The sequence below is a fragment of the Thunnus thynnus genome, chromosome 21 (assembly GCF_963924715.1).
Source record: "Thunnus thynnus chromosome 21, fThuThy2.1, whole genome shotgun sequence".
NCBI lineage: Eukaryota > Metazoa > Chordata > Actinopteri > Scombriformes > Scombridae > Thunnus > Thunnus thynnus.
The window spans coordinates 657,255-675,179 of record NC_089537.1 but is presented as its reverse complement, the minus strand read 5'-3'; the positions used below and the strand labels follow the sequence as shown (position 1 = coordinate 675,179).

At 38.3% G+C, this 17,925-nt stretch overlaps 1 protein-coding gene across 1 annotated transcript in view; it reads right to left on the bottom strand.

Annotated features, from left to right (window-relative positions):
• LOC137173329 (NACHT, LRR and PYD domains-containing protein 12-like) overlaps window positions 1–14,563 on the bottom strand; it is a 70,533-nt gene extending 55,970 nt beyond the window's left edge. Inside the window, exons 1-2 of the mRNA XM_067578120.1 lie at window positions 13,837–14,563; window positions 12,399–12,662 (exon numbers count right to left, since the gene is read on the bottom strand). Coding sequence (XP_067434221.1) covers window positions 12,399–12,662; window positions 13,837–14,116 — 544 coding nt within the window. The 5' untranslated portion in view covers window positions 14,117–14,563. The remainder of the gene's footprint in view (window positions 1–12,398; window positions 12,663–13,836) is intronic.
• Window positions 14,564–17,925: the final 3,362 nt, after the last annotated feature.

Genomic DNA, 17,925 nt, shown 5'->3' with positions numbered 1-17,925 from the left:
TGATACTGACTGGATTCAAACCTGCACTGATTGCAATCAAAAGTTCTCATCATCACCTGAAAATAAGAAACAGCCACAGTGGTGATGATTTGGGACATAAATGTGATTTATTAACCCTTAAAGTTCCAACATTACACATATTCATTAATCTCACAGCTGCATGTTCCAGTATTTAATGAGTCAAACAGGATACGTCTTCAACTTATATGATTCATTTACAGAACAGAGCACAGAGTCGACTTCTAAATGAAACCTTTTGTTCAAACATTATGAAAACACAGACTTTAGTTGTTCATACTATTATTTATTAGCCTGAATTCTGCTGCAGCACAGTGTTGTGAGTTTTAAGATTCTTATAAAACATTTAATGATAAAGAAACACCTGAGAACTGAAGATGTTGGAGGGAGACTTTCTGCTACTGTAAGTTCAGCTCTGTTGAAAGAAATGGATCCACCTCACAGAGAGCAGCGATCAGAGCTGAACTGGCGTCTCTTCCTTTTCCTCGCACCATGTCGATAACCTGTCGTGCTTTTGCTTCTCTGTTCAGTGTTCTGGCAAACTCCATTTCACCATCATTTATGACCCTACGCTGCAGGAGTTTATCCAGCAGCTGGTGTAGATTAGGTTCAGACACTCCCTCAATAAACTGTCTCCGAACAGACTTCAGCTTTGTTTCTGCAGGGACACTCGGAGTCTCTGCCGGACCAGGACCTGGAAGATGAAGAAGTACCTGTGTTCAATAACCAGCTGAGAGCTCATAGAGGTGACAAGAACAGGACCAAAATAAAATGCTGCACCCACAGAGCAGCAGCAGGAGCTCTGATTTAGAGCTACAAATCAGAATTATTTTCATTACTGAACACCACAACATTTTGTAGGCTGACACAGAGCTGTGGGTGCCAATCCGAAGGCTTCCTTTTTTGCTGGATCATCCAGTGAACAGCAGTCATTGAGTACTATTTCAAATGTGACAACACAACCAATAAAACAATTCTTGTTTTTTGCCCCTTGTTTACCATATGATGATGTTGATAGGTCAGATTTTTTGAGTGGCAGTGCATTCCACAAATGCCAGATTGTGAGCAGCTCCTCCTCTTTCACTCAGTCTACAGTCTGTGCTGCTGCACAGAGGAACAGAAGCCTACTGTCCGCTAGTTAGCTGCCTTTAATGCAAGTTAAGATAAAAACCCTGGTGAAGCAAAGCAGTTTGCTTAACTTTGTCACAAAAAGATGTTGTGAGGAGCAGGAGGAAGAGAATTCAGCTCAAGTTGAGTGATCATTCTCAACCCAGACACCTCCCCCCTGTGTGTGTGTGTGTGTGTGTGTGTGTGTGTGTGTATGTGTGTGTGTGTGTATGTGTGTGTGTGGTTTATGTGCTGCTGTGCAAAGTTCAGGTGTCATTTTCAACATTACTGAGCACTAGTGCAGTGCCTGTTCAGAACAGGCTGGTTTCTCAATACCTAAAGATTACAGTGTGTGTCCCATAAACTGTCCATATTTCCACTTCTTGACTTCACGGGCAGAAGAAGAAGCAAATCAATGTAGAAGCAATGTTGTTTATGAGATACTTTTTATATCCCCAGCAAACATACAGAGATTCCTTGCTTTATATGGAGAGATGTATTTCAAGAATCCTATAAACACTCTTCTAACCATATAGATAAAAATATTTAATCCACTGAATTATGAAAAAAAAACATTCAACCTTTTTCCCAAATTTCAACTCAGTTTCCTATCCAGGTACCTAACAGGCTGCCATCTTTGTTTTTATTCAGAAAGGAAATTGCTTAAAAATATTTTCCATTAGTCAGCAGACCAAATATTTTTCATCCAGATTTATCTAAAATACATCTTTTTTCTTTCTTAAATACAACCTCTCAGAATTCTGTAACATTGTCTGAAGGCTGCATCACAAATCCAGAAGTGGATCTTTGATTCATTATTAGAGCAATAATGTCTTGTGGATTGTAGATTGTAACTGAGGTCTAAACTCTGACATGAGGTGAAGTTCTGCTGCAGCAGAGTGAAAGATTTACCTGTTAGATTCACAACACGTTTCCACACTGGTCTCCCCTTTTTGTCTTTGACCATCAAAGTCACTTTCTCTTGGTTTATGGGGAGGAAAACCTCAAATGTTGAGTGGAAATTTGGAAGATACACTGGGCAAAATTCTTCATGCTGAAAACAAGAAACAAAGTGTAATTTTCATCCCTGTTGTAAAAAAATGTATCTAGTACTCTGATTGTGAATCTATTTTCCAAAATTGTAAATATAATAATTAAGATTGTAACCATTAGAGGTGTTTTAGAACTGACTCACCTCAGGCTGTATTGTGGAGGCCTCATCACAGTGAACACTGTAACTTCGATTAGTGATGAGATTACACTCAGAAGAGCTCCTGATGTACACAGCTTCTCCTTGTTGGGCTTTAACCTTCAGTGATAAAACATTTTTATTATGGTGTTTATTCTCAGATAGACAATGACTTCTCTGCATTATTCATATTCTGTTCTTGTACATGCTGGACATCTATAGATGAATCTAGATGAGTTGTAGGTGGAAGTAAACAAGCCTCCATCACTGTAATGTTTGTAAAGGATTTCCCTTTTTACCTGTCCAGAAGATCCTGTAGAAGCAGTTTTATGTTGAAAATATAGATAAAGTTGTATGTTGTTAATTATATAAGTTTGTTGTAAAACATTATTCTAAGAAAATATCTCAGAATAACATGAAAAACATCTGTTAAAACAATAAAAGTTTATAACAAAACTGAGCAAATATTTATTTTGTCATGGTGGCAGCAACACACTACCATATGGAATACCTAGATATTTAATTTTATATTAATCTAGCCCACTATTCAATATTCACACCAGCTGGTGCTGGTATCACGAGTGACACTGTGACAGACAATAATGTACTCCAGAGATAACCCAGAAAAAAATTAAAAACGAAAGAGCAATCTGAAGATTTCCAGTTCAGATCATTATTATTCTGAATTATTCTTACTACAGCTTGATAAGGTTTGGTAACAGGTATAGAGGAGTGAGGTGTAGCTGACTGTTCAGCCTGTTGTGGAAACAGCTGTGGTTTAAAACATAAGTTCAGGCTGATGGTAAGCACATACTGTATGACAGATAGTTTTACCTCTGTCAGAGGAATGTTGCCCTGCAGCAGAAATACATCGAGTATTCGATCATGTATGTCTGGAGGTCGGAGGAACAGCAGAATCTGGCCTCTAATTTCTATTGGGATGTTCAGTAACCTAACGAGCCTCCAGACCAGGCCAAAGGCAGAGAGATGAGGGACGTTCACAACCACATGAGTGTCTGTAATCTCCAGCGGCTCCAGGAAGCTCATTTCATTATCAGCGATGTGGGCGACAGACAGCAGACCTTCAGGGAGCGGAGCTGTGAAAACACAGATTTATTTTATTAACAACAACCTCATTATAATGTTAGTGCTCATTTTATTTGATTTCTAGGACACTCAGTCTGGTGAGTGAAGAATTAAACAGTTTCCCAGGTCGGTCAAATCATCCAACATGACTGTCAGTGTTGGTGGGTGGGAAGTCTGTTAGTGTCGGTGCACTAACAGGAGACTTATCGTTGTTTTAATAAAACTCACAAAGCACAATAATCAGCTTACCATCCATGGTTTCACAGTGTGGCAGCTGGAGCTGACTGAGAGCACCGTCAGAACTCTGGATGTTGAACAGCGGCCCTGCAGCCATCTTGCCAGCTGGTTGTAGGTGACTTTCATCCCATTGGACAGTCCTGTACAGCAGCTCCGCCTCCCGAGTCATAACAAACACGAGTCCAGTCAAAGTACACCGGAACACACCTGGACCAGGACAATTGAACCTGTAGGACACAGAGGAGCTGATTAAACAACACAAACACAAGCTCATTCAGCCTTTTTCCTGGTTTGAATGAATAAAATCTAAAGGATGAATTTGCTGAACAAAATGTGCTGTGACTGCTGCAGTGCTTAAAAAGCTGGAGAGCAAACTGAACTGCTGGACAAGATGTGAGGGAAGCAGCAGCTGCAGGAACATGAATTCAATTCAATTCAATTCAATTCAATTTTATTTATATAGCGCCAACTCACAACAAAAGTCATCTCAGGGCACTTTTCACACAGAGCAGGTCTAGACCATGCTCTTTAATTTACAGAGACCCAACAATTCCCCCATGAGCAGCAACTTGACGAAGTTTTAAGCCTACTAGATGGTTCCATAGAAGAGGAGCCTGATAGCTGAAGACTCTGCCTCCCATTCTACTTTTGTTGACTGTAGGAACCACCAGTAAGCTTGCATACTGGGAGCGCAGTGTTCTAGTGGGATAATACGATATTATGAGTTCTTCAAGATATGATGGTGTCTGACCATTAAGGGCTTTGTAAGTTAGGAGAAGGATTTTAAATTCTATTCTAGATTTTACAGGAAGCCAATGCAGCGAAGCTAAAATGGGAGAAATGTGGTCTCTTTTTCTAGTTTTAGTCAGAACACGTGCAGCTGCATTCTGGACCAGCTGGAGAGTCTTTAGAGACTTGTTAGAGCAGCCTGATAATAAGGAATTGCAATAATCCAGCCTAGAAGTAACAAATGCGTGAACTAGTTTTTCTGCATCTTTTAGGGACAGGATGTGATTTTTGTGATATTACGTAAGTGAAAAAAGGCAGTCCTTGAGATTTGATTTATGTGGGAGTTAAAGGACATATCCTGATCAAAGATAACTCCCAGATTCCTTACGGTGGTGCTGGAGGCCAGGGTAATGCCATCCAGAGCAGCTTTATCATTAGATAATGTGTTTCTAAGGTGTTTAGGGCCAAACACAATAACTTCAGTTTTATCTGAGTTTAGTTGCAGAAAATTGCAGGTCATCCAGGTCTTTATGAAAAGTGTTAGAAGCAAAGTTTCATCACTGAAAGGAGTTGACGATGTTAAAGGATGAAATATTCTGCATCTTATGTTTTGGTTACCTGTATGAAATGTTTGCAGACTCAGTCAGCACTTTGGGTCTGAAGTCCTAAAATGTAGAAAGTGACAACATTAGTTACAGAAACTGACCACCAGGACATGAACCTCACTGCTTCAGTTTCTACTCCACCTGCACTCTGTACTGTTTATTCATCACCTGATTATCACTAGTTCACAATTAAATGATCAGTTGCTCTTTAACTTTACATTCTTCAGTGAAAGATCCTGCAGGACTACGTTGGACAGCAGCTGGTGGTTTCACAGATGAGGAGGCAGAAATGAATTATGAGGAGTTTCTGATGGAGGAGGAAGGAGCAGCGAGTGAGATGAGAGGAAACGAGGAGAGTTTAGATGTAAGGAGTATTAACCTCTGGAGGAACCTGAGTCTGATCAATAACACATTAATAAACATGTTAAAGTAGAAAATGGACATTTGTATTGACTCTACCTCTCTGAACAACCTCTCTGGATCATCAGGATCCAGCTGATCCTCTCTGTTGTCCTCAGATACATTGAGGGTTGTGTTGGATGTGGACGGACCTGAGACGCAGACACACAGCAGATGTTAAACTCACTTCTGGACATCCTCGTGGTCCAGTGGGTTAGACTCGTACACAAAGCTGCAACATAAAGTCCCAATTTAAGGCTGGACAGAGACTTTCGCTACATGTCTCCTGTTAGTCTCTACTGGAAAACTTTCAGTAAAGTCAAGATTGCAAAGAAATACTGTAAAAAGTTTCAGACAAAGTTTCAGTCATTTTTCAGTCGAGACCACGTTTGAACAAAAAAATTTACTCCAAAACCAAAGTTACATTTGATTTACAAAGTGTCCATTAAGTGTTTTTACTGCATTATTTCAATCATTGCAGTGAAGCAAACTGTCTCGTTTTGCACAAACTGTCAACACAGCAACATTTTAATTCATCATTCCATGACTTTGGACATTTGAACACAAGGATAAAATCCAAACTCAACACAGAAATGACTGAGAATCAAACTGAAGACCTTCTTGCAGTGAAGCAACACATCATCTTTCCCAAAAGTCAAAATAGATCAGAACAAAGCAGAAGAAAATACCAGAAAATTCTTAAAATCTCTATTATATTTCCCCAGAGTGCAAGGTGATGTCTTCCAGTTTCAAAGTTCTGTCTGATCAACAGACCAAAACTCATAAATATTGAGTTCACAATGATATAAAACAGAAAAAAATGGCTCTGTCCAAAAGTAACAACATCCTCCTACTATCACCTCTAATGCTCACTGATTAACACTTGATATCTCGTTTGTTTAATCTGGACAAAAACTGAAGTGTTAATACAACAATCTCCCACTATATAGGAGTTCAGTCTCATGGTCATTTGTGGAACAGTCACAAAATTTGATCTATCGATTCATGTACATGGACACCAATTTTCCATTTTTTTTCGTGACACTCACCACGACTTTCAAACTAATGTATTTCTATTGGAAGTTGTCTTTGTGCCTGAACATTTTTTTCTGTCATTCAGGACTTGGGAGCACGGAAGCTGTATTGTTTTTTTTCCTCATTTGTAATTCATTTTTAAACTGTAACCACTACATTACTCAACGTTACTTATCTTCGTTTGTATTTCTTAGTCCTGTTGGCGGACCGAATGACCCGCTACCAGGAAGTAACTCACTGCAGATTTGAATGACTCACATTCTGGTGAGAAATGTGCAATTTATTTTCATAATATTCGTTCAGTGAATGTTTGTGATATTTAGTTTGTCACTTGGAGATTCTTGCAGGCTTTCTATCGTTGCTATGGTGGTTGCTATGAACGCTGCTATCACGTAGTTGTAACTGTTCGCTCCAGGGATGAATTGAATTTGAAATCCTGAATTTTAAGCTTTGTGATTGGCTGACCAGAGAAGATCAGTTTCCCTCATGGTTAATGTTGACTTTTTAATGTATGTTACCATAGAAACCGCTCTGAGAGCAGGACAGTTAGTCGTTAATCTACTGCAATTTTTAATATATTGATAAGCATTCAGGAGGCAGTTTAATACCTCCATGATGTGACTGAACAAACATTTTGAATCCAGAACAAACAAGCTCCTTAAACACAGTCTGAAGTGCAGCGTAACTCCCACTGACACTGAACACCAATCCAAACCCCATTTCTACAATACCAGCTAAAATATCTGACATTCTTACTTTTTCTTGACATAGATCATCTAGCTGCGGTGTAATTATTAGTTCTGCTTTACTAGATGTTTGATATATTCAGTAGATATATCATTTTACAACCCTATATTTACAACCTTATTTTACAAACCGGAGGAACTACAACTGTGGTGCTGATTCGTATTGGCTGCTCTAAGGAACTGTAGTTTGTTTGTTTTGTTTTTTTTTTTAAATTTTAGTGTTTTTCCTAGAATTGGGAGTTGTAAATACTGAATTGAGAGTACACTGAGGAGTTTAAGGTGACGGTAAACACTTTTGTGTAATCAGATTTTAAATATCTAACCATCTTAACCATATTTTACCGCCTCCCAGTTGTTGACTCTACTCACATGATAGCTGAGGTCCAGAGCTCTCTGTAACAGCTAGGCCCATGTCTGAAGCCTCTTCTGTTGCTGAATTATAAGGTTCAAAGGTCAGCATTTCAAAGCAGGAGCCATGTAGAATCTTCATACTGACATATGTTACTCTCTAGGTCAAGACCTTTCCAACAATGTATTTGGTTTAGCTCTACGACAAAGTTTTTAATTTTCTCATTTCATGGACAAAATCCATCCCAGACCTAGTTTCTGAAAGCACTTTGAAAGCCCAAGATATAAAATGAAGCTTTATGTTTGTTTGGTTTTTTTCTTTTTTAGTGGACATGGTGACCAAAATGAGTCACCTTCAGGTATTATAATACTGCTGACAATCTAGTACATTACTCCAGGTTTGGAGGAAGGCCTGAAGTGCTTGAGTTGGGTTAGTAAACATAACACAGAAGAATCAAAATAGACCAAAGTAAGGTAATATCATTATTATTATTATTATTATTATTATTATTATTATTATTATTATTATTAATAATAATAATAATAATAATAATAATAATAATAATAATAATGAAATAAAGTGATATTAAAATTAAATTGAAATTTGTAAATCTATTTACAGAATGGAATAGTCATAATTTTGAAATGAAATATTGACAGTATAAAGGAAATACAGACTGTACTATGGACAAATAAATGAAGTATATGAAATATATGAAGGTGACAAGAGGTTAAATTAAACATAAATAATTAATAAATAAATACAATTATATATAATATATAACATTGGAGTGCTTCATTGGATGCAGTGGTTCAATATTAATTGAGGAAGACTATTTTTTCAGAAAGATGTCAGTCTCAGTCACATATTCTTGGAGATATAAAATTAAATGAGCAACTTCACATTTTACAATGACAGGCTATAAACAGACACAGTGGTGTTTGGATTCGGGTTGCGGTGAATGAAGCCCACTGACGTCAGACAGCCCAAAACAGGAGTCGAACGCACCCACAACACAATGCTGTTCCGTAGCCTTCTGTTATTAAAACCTGATAGAAAAACTGTATTTCTCCGATTCGAAGGAGAAATAATGAAGACTGATGGTCTTCACATTAACTTGTTGTATTGTTGAGTTATCAAGGACACTTTTAGGTTTTGTGTTGAGGAATGTTAAAGATATCATTAAAAGAAAACCTTAACATGGTGACAGTGAGGAAGAGACTTCCTGGCGGCTGATACTCCAGTCAGCCAATTGCAAAGCTTCAAATTCTGGATTTTAAATTCATTTCATGCCTGAGGCTCTAAAAACTCATCAAAAAGTTACATAACACAATGATTCAAAAAACATGCAAGTACGTGGTTTCAGCGATAGCACCGTTCATAGCAACCACCATAGCAACGATAGAGAGCCTGCAAGAATCTCCCTAATAAGTGACAAACTGAACATCACATACATTCACGAATGAATATTATGAAAATAAACTGCACATTTCTCACCAGAAATATTACCAAAACATTTTAATGCTGAAACTCTTAAAATATTGCATTTTCCACCAAGAATAAAAGGAATAGCAGCCATTTGTTTTAGCAGACAGAAACTTGACAGTCACATGACGTGAACGCAGGTAAATAGAAGAGAATAGGTTAAAAAAAACGTAGGCATCTATCTATCTATCTATCTATCTATCATCTATCTATCTTGGTGTTTTCAGACAAAAAAAGGGAGGGAAAACAAACAAACCTCCACCAAATCTCCACCTTGAAGCAAGTGAAACAAGAGGCAGGAGCCCCGGTTTGAACTGAAATTGCACCGCGGAGGCTGACCTGCAGAGGTGACACTTCCTGTGTGTACAGATATAGACATTGAAACCATAGAGAAAGGTGTAATGTTGCTGTTATGATGTCAATATGACTGTCAACAGATCGTTTTCCCTGTCTGCTTCTGCTGGGAACCGCATGCGTCACGCTGAGAAAACAGGCGAGACCCCAAATCTCTAGATGATGCAACACAGCAGCCGCGCATGAGACGTGTGTGTCCCAGGCAGCCTCACTTGGAGCGGTGACAGCAGGGTTAAACTGGCGGAATGATTTAAATATGAATTAAATTCACAATTAAATGATACGAAACATGCTATTACTGATGGCCATTATCAAAGCCAAACTCTATGTAGAAAGACAGAGATGGCAGTAGCAGTGTGAGTCCCAGCCTCTAAATGCACTTGCTGTCAAACGAAAGGTGTAACTGCCAACTATTCAAATTCAAATAGCTGTATTGGCATGAACAAAAAACATGTTGTTGCCAAAGTAGTTTACAGAAGATTCATATAATACATATTACATATACACATTAAATATACAGGTGTCACGTGCAGGTTCTATATTACACTGATGCAGTCCATTCTTTGATTGTAATACAGACACGTACAACACAGTTTTATATAATTTGATGCACTTACTTAATATCTTATAAATATAGATTTTCCAGTGATTGTGAGTCCCTCAGGCTGTGGCAGGCAGATACATATTTAGCTGCTAGAGGAGCTGCTGTCTCTTCACCAGGAGAACGGCCAGTTTCTCCTCTGGAGTTAACATCTGGAGGTTTGGTGTTTTCTTGGCTATTTCCTGGTAGTGGAAGTCTCTTACTGAAGAGAACTTCTCACAGTGGAGGAGGAAGTGCATCTCTGTCTCTACCTCCCCTGTCGAGCAGTGAGCACATACACGCTCCTCTCTGGGCGCCATGTCTGTCTGGAACTTCCTGTTTCTACTGCCAGCTGGTCACTGAGCCTGTGATTGGTCAGGATCCATCTCTGCTTGGTATCTCTGACAGACTGGAGATACTCAGCCAGTTTATATTCTCTGTTTAGAGCCAAATAACAATTTAGTCTACTTTGGCTTTTTGTTTCATTTCTCCAATGTTCTAAATATTGATCTTTTGATTGATTCATAATTAGTTTTATTCTGTTGTGTTGTTTTAAATCAGTGCTGATGGAACCTGGTTGGTTAGTTTCATCATCAGCTGACTGAGGGGGCTGTTTTCAGGGTTCAGCTCTTGGGTTTTTTAGTGCTTTGGAAGGAAGTGTGTCTTTTGGGCTTGAATTTAGATGTGTCCAAAATAATATAGCTGTTTTTGTATATTTAATAGTAATGGGCAATGTCCCAGTTCTGCTCTGCAAGCGTTATTCAGTGTTTTCCTTTGAACGTTCAGAGTTCTTCGGCCTCTATTGGGTGTTTGTCCCATGAGCCATGCTCCAATCTACTGAGCGTCCCCAGACCTGAAATCACATTATCAAATATTTTTGTCCAGATTCTAACTGGAACGTTAATGTTGAATAACTTGGTTTTTGATGCATACAAAATGTATAAAAGGAATGTTTTAATGAATCAATAATGTTTTAATAATAAATACATACGTCTTCCTCACCAGATCATTGCTGATAACTGACAGAGCAACTTAGTGCAGAAAAGGAAAACCAGGACCCTCTTCTAGAGCAAGTCCTGAGAGGAACCTGGAGGCCACACCAGCACCTATCTGGTCCAGTCAGACTAGACTAGATGAGGGTAAAGGCCTTAATGTTCAGACCTCAGACCACCTTCATATTCACGTTAATGAGAAAGTGTGTCCACTGTAGGTCTGCTGGTCTCACTGAACCAGGACCTTTACAAGTACTGGGTTCATTTCTAAACATCTGGTGACTCACAACCAAGCTGCTGAATGTTTGTTTTAAGTGATTTACTTATTTTAAGGATCTCAGAATTCAGAGTATAACTAATGAACCAACAACTGCTCATTGCAGGAACACAACATCCTCCTCAGTTTACTGATATACACTAACAGTTACCCATCAAAGGTTAAAATAGTCCTTTAACCAACACAAACATTAAATAACACAGATCTTCAAGTTTCAACTAATTACAGTAAGTTAGCTTGAATACTGACAGAAGACGTTGTGTTGTCTCATTAACTTTAAATTATGATCTCAAAGTATGAACTCACTGACTGAAACTTTCACCAAAACAAATGAATAAAAAATAATATTGATCACATTAACTAGACTAGATATGCCAACGATGCCATCAATGATTTTAAGGACATTATAAAGGGAACAACCACTTTTATTATTGATTGTTCAGTTTCTTGGCAGCTTTAACATTGACGTCAGTAACATTAGCTACGTTAGCTAGCTAGCACGTTTATTACCTTTCTTTTTGCTCTCTCTTTCCCTCTCTGCTCCACCCTTTCTCTTTTCCATCTTTTAGCTTGCTGCTCAGTCATTTAGCCTCTAAATGAGCTTCCTGCCAAACAAAACGTGTAACAGCTAACTTCTCTGTCTAATTCTCCCGCCTGGCTGTCACAGCGCGCAGAGCAGTGTTGCGTTCAGGGTCACAAAGAAAAATCTGTCCTGGTGATCCTGATTGCCAGTCCGGGCCTGACGGCTACAATGCAGAACCACCCTTCAAAATTACGTCACTGTCCACCTGACAAGAGTTCATTTATGTTTTCCACAGTTGCATCCACAATCTTTCAATAATCCAAAATAGTGACCTCCCAAATCACCCACAGTGTGAAACCAGCCTCCAGGACTTCACGTGTTTCTGTCCCATTAATTTTGAACCCCTGCAATTTAGGCACTTTGTGTTAAAAGGTCTTTATCTCCCACACAGTTCTTTCTATGTTGATGTGAACATACTCAAATTAAAGCTGTGACTTTAATGTAGAATCAATTGTTTTATCTTAAATTGAATGTGTTGAGGCACAGAGCCTGAAGAACTAAAGCAAACTGTCCAAATACTGTCTGGACTGAATCTATAATTATGAAAAACATAAAGACACAGGCTGTTTCTCCTCACAGATCTGCTGTCTGGATGTGATGTCATGTTTGTCTCTTCCTGTGACTGACCTTCTGCTCCTGAGCTGATGTTTGGCAACTCCCTCACCAGATCGTTCCTGCTGATCTTCTTCAAAACGCTCTTCATCACCTTCACAGCTCCAGCAAATTCATATTTCTGCACCATCAGATCCACCACGTCCTGCCTCTCTGCCTCCGACAGCTGACGCTCTTTGATGGGTGGGATGTCGCCCACCTCTTCATGCTTCAGGTACCACTTGAAATCCTTAAATTCATCACCTATTAAATCATCCAGAATGTTGAGGAGGTCACTGTCTGTGGGAAAATGTATAAAAGGAATGTTTTAATGAATCAATAATGTTTAAATAATGATAATAAAATACTGTCTGGCCTGTTTCTAAAAATTTTTCTTTGATGGGTGGGATGTCGCCCACCTCTTCATACTTCAGGTGCCAGTTGAAATTCTTAAATTCATTATATTTTAAATCATTCAGAATTCTGAAGAGGCTCATCTCTGTGGGAACATTTATAAAAGGAATGTTTTAATAATAAATACATACGTCTTCCTCACCAGATCATTGCTGATAACTGACAGAGCAACTTAGTGCAGAAAAGGAAAACCAGGACCCTCTTCTAGAGCAGGTCCTGAGAGGAACCTGGAGGCCACACCAGCATCTATCTGGTCCAGTCAGACTAGACTAGATGAGGGTAAAGGCCTTGATGTTCAGACCTCAGACCACCTTCATGTTCACGGGAATGAGAAAGTGTGTCCACTGTAGGTCTGCTGGTCTCATTGAACCAGGACCTTTACAAGTACTGGGTTCATTTCTAAATATCTGGTGACACACAAACAAGCTGCTGAATGTTTGTTTTAAGTGATTTACTTATTTTGAGGATCTCAGAATTCAGAGTATTTATTGGTTTTTAGTTTTAACCCTCAGTACTTTTTATCTCTGTATTTATGAGAAGTGTGATGTTGAATTATTTGGTTCTGAACAGCAGCAGCTTTGTGTGTCAATAAAGTCTCATCTTATCTGTAACCAAGTGTGAAGTAGTTGAGAGTCCAAGAGGCTGTAAGTTAAGTTAAATGATCTCTTCTGGTTCTGGGGTTTCATCAGTGAGGAGGTTCAGGTATCTTGGGCTCTTGCTTCCCAGTAAGGGTAAGATGGAGAGAGACTAACAGATGACTGGTTGCAGCAGCAACAAGGATGTGGCAGGTAAAAAAAGGAACAGAGTTGTTGTTTTTTCATGTTTTCAGCCAGTTAACCAAATTTATTTTAGCTTGTGAATCATTAAAGAAATATTCTTTATGCTGCTGCTTTATCTTTCTGATGGAGGTGGTTCCATAAAGAATGACAAATCAATCACTAACATTATTTTACATGTTTGTTAACACATTACTATTAATAGAACACTGTAACTCAAAACTCATGTAATAATGGATGAAATGCATGTGACGCTGCTTTTCAGATTCCTTCCACTAACTTACCTTTTGGTCCTGAGGGGAGGTGTTGTAAACGCTGCACCAGATCATTCCTGCTGATCTTTTCTAAAACCTTCATGGTCAGCTTCAGAGCTCCATGATACTGATGTTTCTGTATCATTAGATCCACTGTTTCCCGCCTGTCTGCTCTCTCCAGCTGAGCCACTGGGATGCCTTTAAAGTCCTCCAGGATGTCACCCTGCGCCAGGAACCACTTGAACTTCTTTAAGTCATCTTCAGTTAAGTCTTCCAGAGTTTTCCAGAGCTCCTCTTTAAGTTTCTCCATTATGCCTCCTGCTGAAAATAAGAGACATTTTAAATATGAAGGACATGTATTCAGTTCTCATCTCATGACACTTTACCAGTATGACTTCTGTACATGTTCATGTTAAATGTAAATCATCTACTGCTTGAACAAACAGGTCACAACTTTGGTTATTTTCATAGTTTCAGTCTTTCACCGCTGCAGAACTCATGATAATCCACATAATCACATGAATTCTAGCTGAATACATTTACATCCTCTGAGGAAGCAAACAACAAACGTTTTGCAGCAACGTTCCAAGTGTGAGGCTTTTGGTGTCTTTACTTCATATTAAATGAGTTTATCTCATATTTATTGTTGCACTTTCAGCACTTTGTTGCTTTTCATCTTGAAGCACATTGAGTTTACGCTTGTCGTATGAAATGTGCTTTATAATTAAACTTGACTTGACTACTGACTTTAGTGATCATCAAACTTTTCCTCTAGTGATTTCCTCTTTGTAGCAATATGCTACAAAAATATGTTTCAAGCTTGGGGACAATTCACAATATGCATTGATTTTTTATAGATACATTAAAATGAATGTTTTCTCAAAATAATGCAAGACTGATTCACTCCACTGCACAGATTGTGGTGTTTTATGCTAGTAGCGGCTAATGTAGCCTGTAGCTGCTAGCTAGAGATGAGGAGCTACTGAGGTCTGCTAACATCACTTCCTTCTAACTCCACACATTCAGATTTTCAAACTTCAAACTTTTATATTATATTATGGCTGAAACATAAATGTTTTCATCTATATAAATGCATCATCTTGGCTCTCTGGTAAAATCAGAGAACATTGATAAGAGAACAGTCGTGTTTCTGACTGATTTGACATAAAGGCCAGTTTGTCTGCAGTCGTTTCAGTGTCAGAGAAACTCAAGAGGATCTTCAGTAAAACCGTCTCACTACAAGTCTATTCAGTAGTTCTGGAGCTTTCTATCACATCGAGTTTCCTCAGTTGTCATTGAAATGTACGTGTTAACATTTACATTTTATATTTATGTTTTTTGAAAAATTTACAAAAACTGAACAATTTAGTTTAGAGTCTAGAGTTTACAGATTAATTAATGGATTTTAGTCCAAAGCATCTTGGTGGTAAACAATCATCTCGTATCTTCATGTGTATTAAAACTCAAGCAGCAACGTTCAGAGTTTAATGACCAAATAAGGAAACAAGACAGTTTGACAGTGTGAGCAGAGGTGAAGGACGTTAGGACAAATGTCACTTCAGCTTTTAGATGTGAGAGGCTTCTCTGCTTTGTGCTCGTTGCTACTGTGCTTTGTTTGCAGGTGCAGGTTCATGAGCACGCTAATTATCAGGATGGGACAAACCTGGGCCCGGTTGCCCCATATATAAAGTCAGAAGCGGCCGGTTCAGATCCTCTCTTCTCTCCTCCACACACTCCTGTGTTACTTTTGGTTCTGTTTCTCGTTTCTCCATACAACACCCACATCTCATCCACTGATTTTACAGACTAACCCTACCTATTATCTTTTATTTGTTTTGAGTACTTTGTGTTAAATAAATTTTCTTTTGTATTATTGATAGCCGTGTGACTTCTCTTTTTTGCCACAGTCTAGAGACGGAGGCAACAATATGTCTTTAGGTACAAAAACAGGCTCCTACTTCCTGTTTCAGGCACAATGTGAGCTGCACAGTTAGCACGTCCTGAAAACTACAAACTGTCACTGAGGGGTCACAGTGGAAAGTCTCCACCCTCAATAATACAAACAATATTTCTAAAAAAGCTTGTTATCTAAAAACATTCTAAAAAATTATCAAAAACGGTAAAAAGAGATTATAAAAGTAAAAAAAGGTTATCAAAAAACACTTCCTTAAAACACACATTATCATAATAATACTTAAAAAAAGAGACGATTGATGATACTTGAGTATATTTAAAAGGCAAAAACATCTTAATTTCAGTTACAAGCACTCTTATATTAATGCAACAACTCAGTGAGTGACATGTCCACAGTCCCAGCAACCACAAATTTCTGACAATTTATATACACACATATATATATATATATATATATATATATATATATATATATATACATATATATACATATATATATATATATACATATATATATATACACACAATCACATGAACTAAAAGAAAAGAGAGAAAACAAATGACCCTCAAAGCTCTAAATATCAAATGACATCAGTTTATTAAATCTGCTTTAAACACAGTGTAAGCAACGCGGGTGTGAGTGAGGGAATAAATCAGTCCAATACGTTCTGGGTTCTCCTCATAACTTTAGTCACGTTCCAGTACAGCTCAGTCAAGTCATCACACTTCTCACCCGTCAAAACTCTACCCACTGTCTGAACAGCGGCTGACACTACAATATCACCCAAACACTGCATCACTAAACATATGCAAACAGGCAATGTTCAACAAAACACAGTAAACTGATGTTTAACCTTACCTTTACACAACTTTTGCCCATAAGACACAACTTCACTCTTACAATAGTTTATATGTGTTATTTTTTATTTGAATACTTTATTTACACTTGAGTTTAGATTCTGGAGCGAAGAGAAACCAACCCTGATCAGACTCTGATCTCTCTGTTTGAACTGCAGCAGTGATTCACGTTACATCACTGTGAGGACGCAGAAACCAGGAAAAGAACAAAGGAAACAACGTTTGAAGACGTCAACTAAATAATTAATCAATAAAATAATCAGCAGATTGATCAATAATGACAGTAATCATTATTAGCAGCTCTAATATTAACACTCACCCTGCCTCAGACTGTTTCCTCCTTCTGCTCTGTTGACTTTAAAATGGAGTCTGACTGAATACTTTCACTTTACTCCCTGTTTGCTCCTCCCGCCTTCTTCTTTACTGGAAGTTACTTGGAAGCACAACATAGGAAACCCAGAAGTCTAATGATGAAATAGTGAAAATGTGCATTTGAATGTAGGACTATGTGGCATGGAAACTCATGTCCCAGTGAAAAATAATTATTTCGGTTTAATTAAACTCAAAAGGCTCAATAATTGTCCTTTTAATATGTTTTATTCAATTATGACAGCTGTTACAGACAATTCTTAACACTAAATACCTGCCTAAAAATGAAATACACAATATAATGTTTATTGTATTTTACTTGTTTAAATTTAATTTAGGCATTTTAAATCTTCCACAGTACTGCAGTACACTACATGCGTTTAATGTAGAAGGGAGGAGCAGCTCCGAGGGGAGGAAACAGACTCCATTTCACATTCCACAGAACAAAAGGAAGAGAACAGGATGGAGAAGTGTGTGTGTGTGTGTGTGTGTGTGTGTGTGTGTCTGTGTGTGTATGTGTGTGTATGTGTGTGTGTGTGTGTGTATGTGTGTGTATGTGTGTGTGTGTGTATGTGTCTGTGTGTGTATGTGTGTGTGTGTGTGTGTGTTTGTCTGTGTGTGTCTGTGTGTGTATGTGTGTGTGTGTGTGTGTGTGTGTGTGTATGTGTATGTGTGTGTGTGTGTGTGTGTGTGTGTGTGTGTGTGTATGTGTATGTGTGTGTGTGTGTGTGTGTGTGTATGTGTATGTGTATGTGTGTGTGTGTGTGTATGTGTATGTGTGTGTGTGTGTGTGTGTGTGTGTGTGTGTATGTGTATGTGTATGTGTGTGTGTGTTCCTATGTTGTGCTTCCAAAACACGGATGACCTACGCTCAACACAGATCTTCCTCCTAACCCCAACATTTATAATTTCCTTCATTTATTGTCTGATGTTGGAGTCTCTGCAAGTGTCATCAGGCTGTGAAGTACATTTACTAAA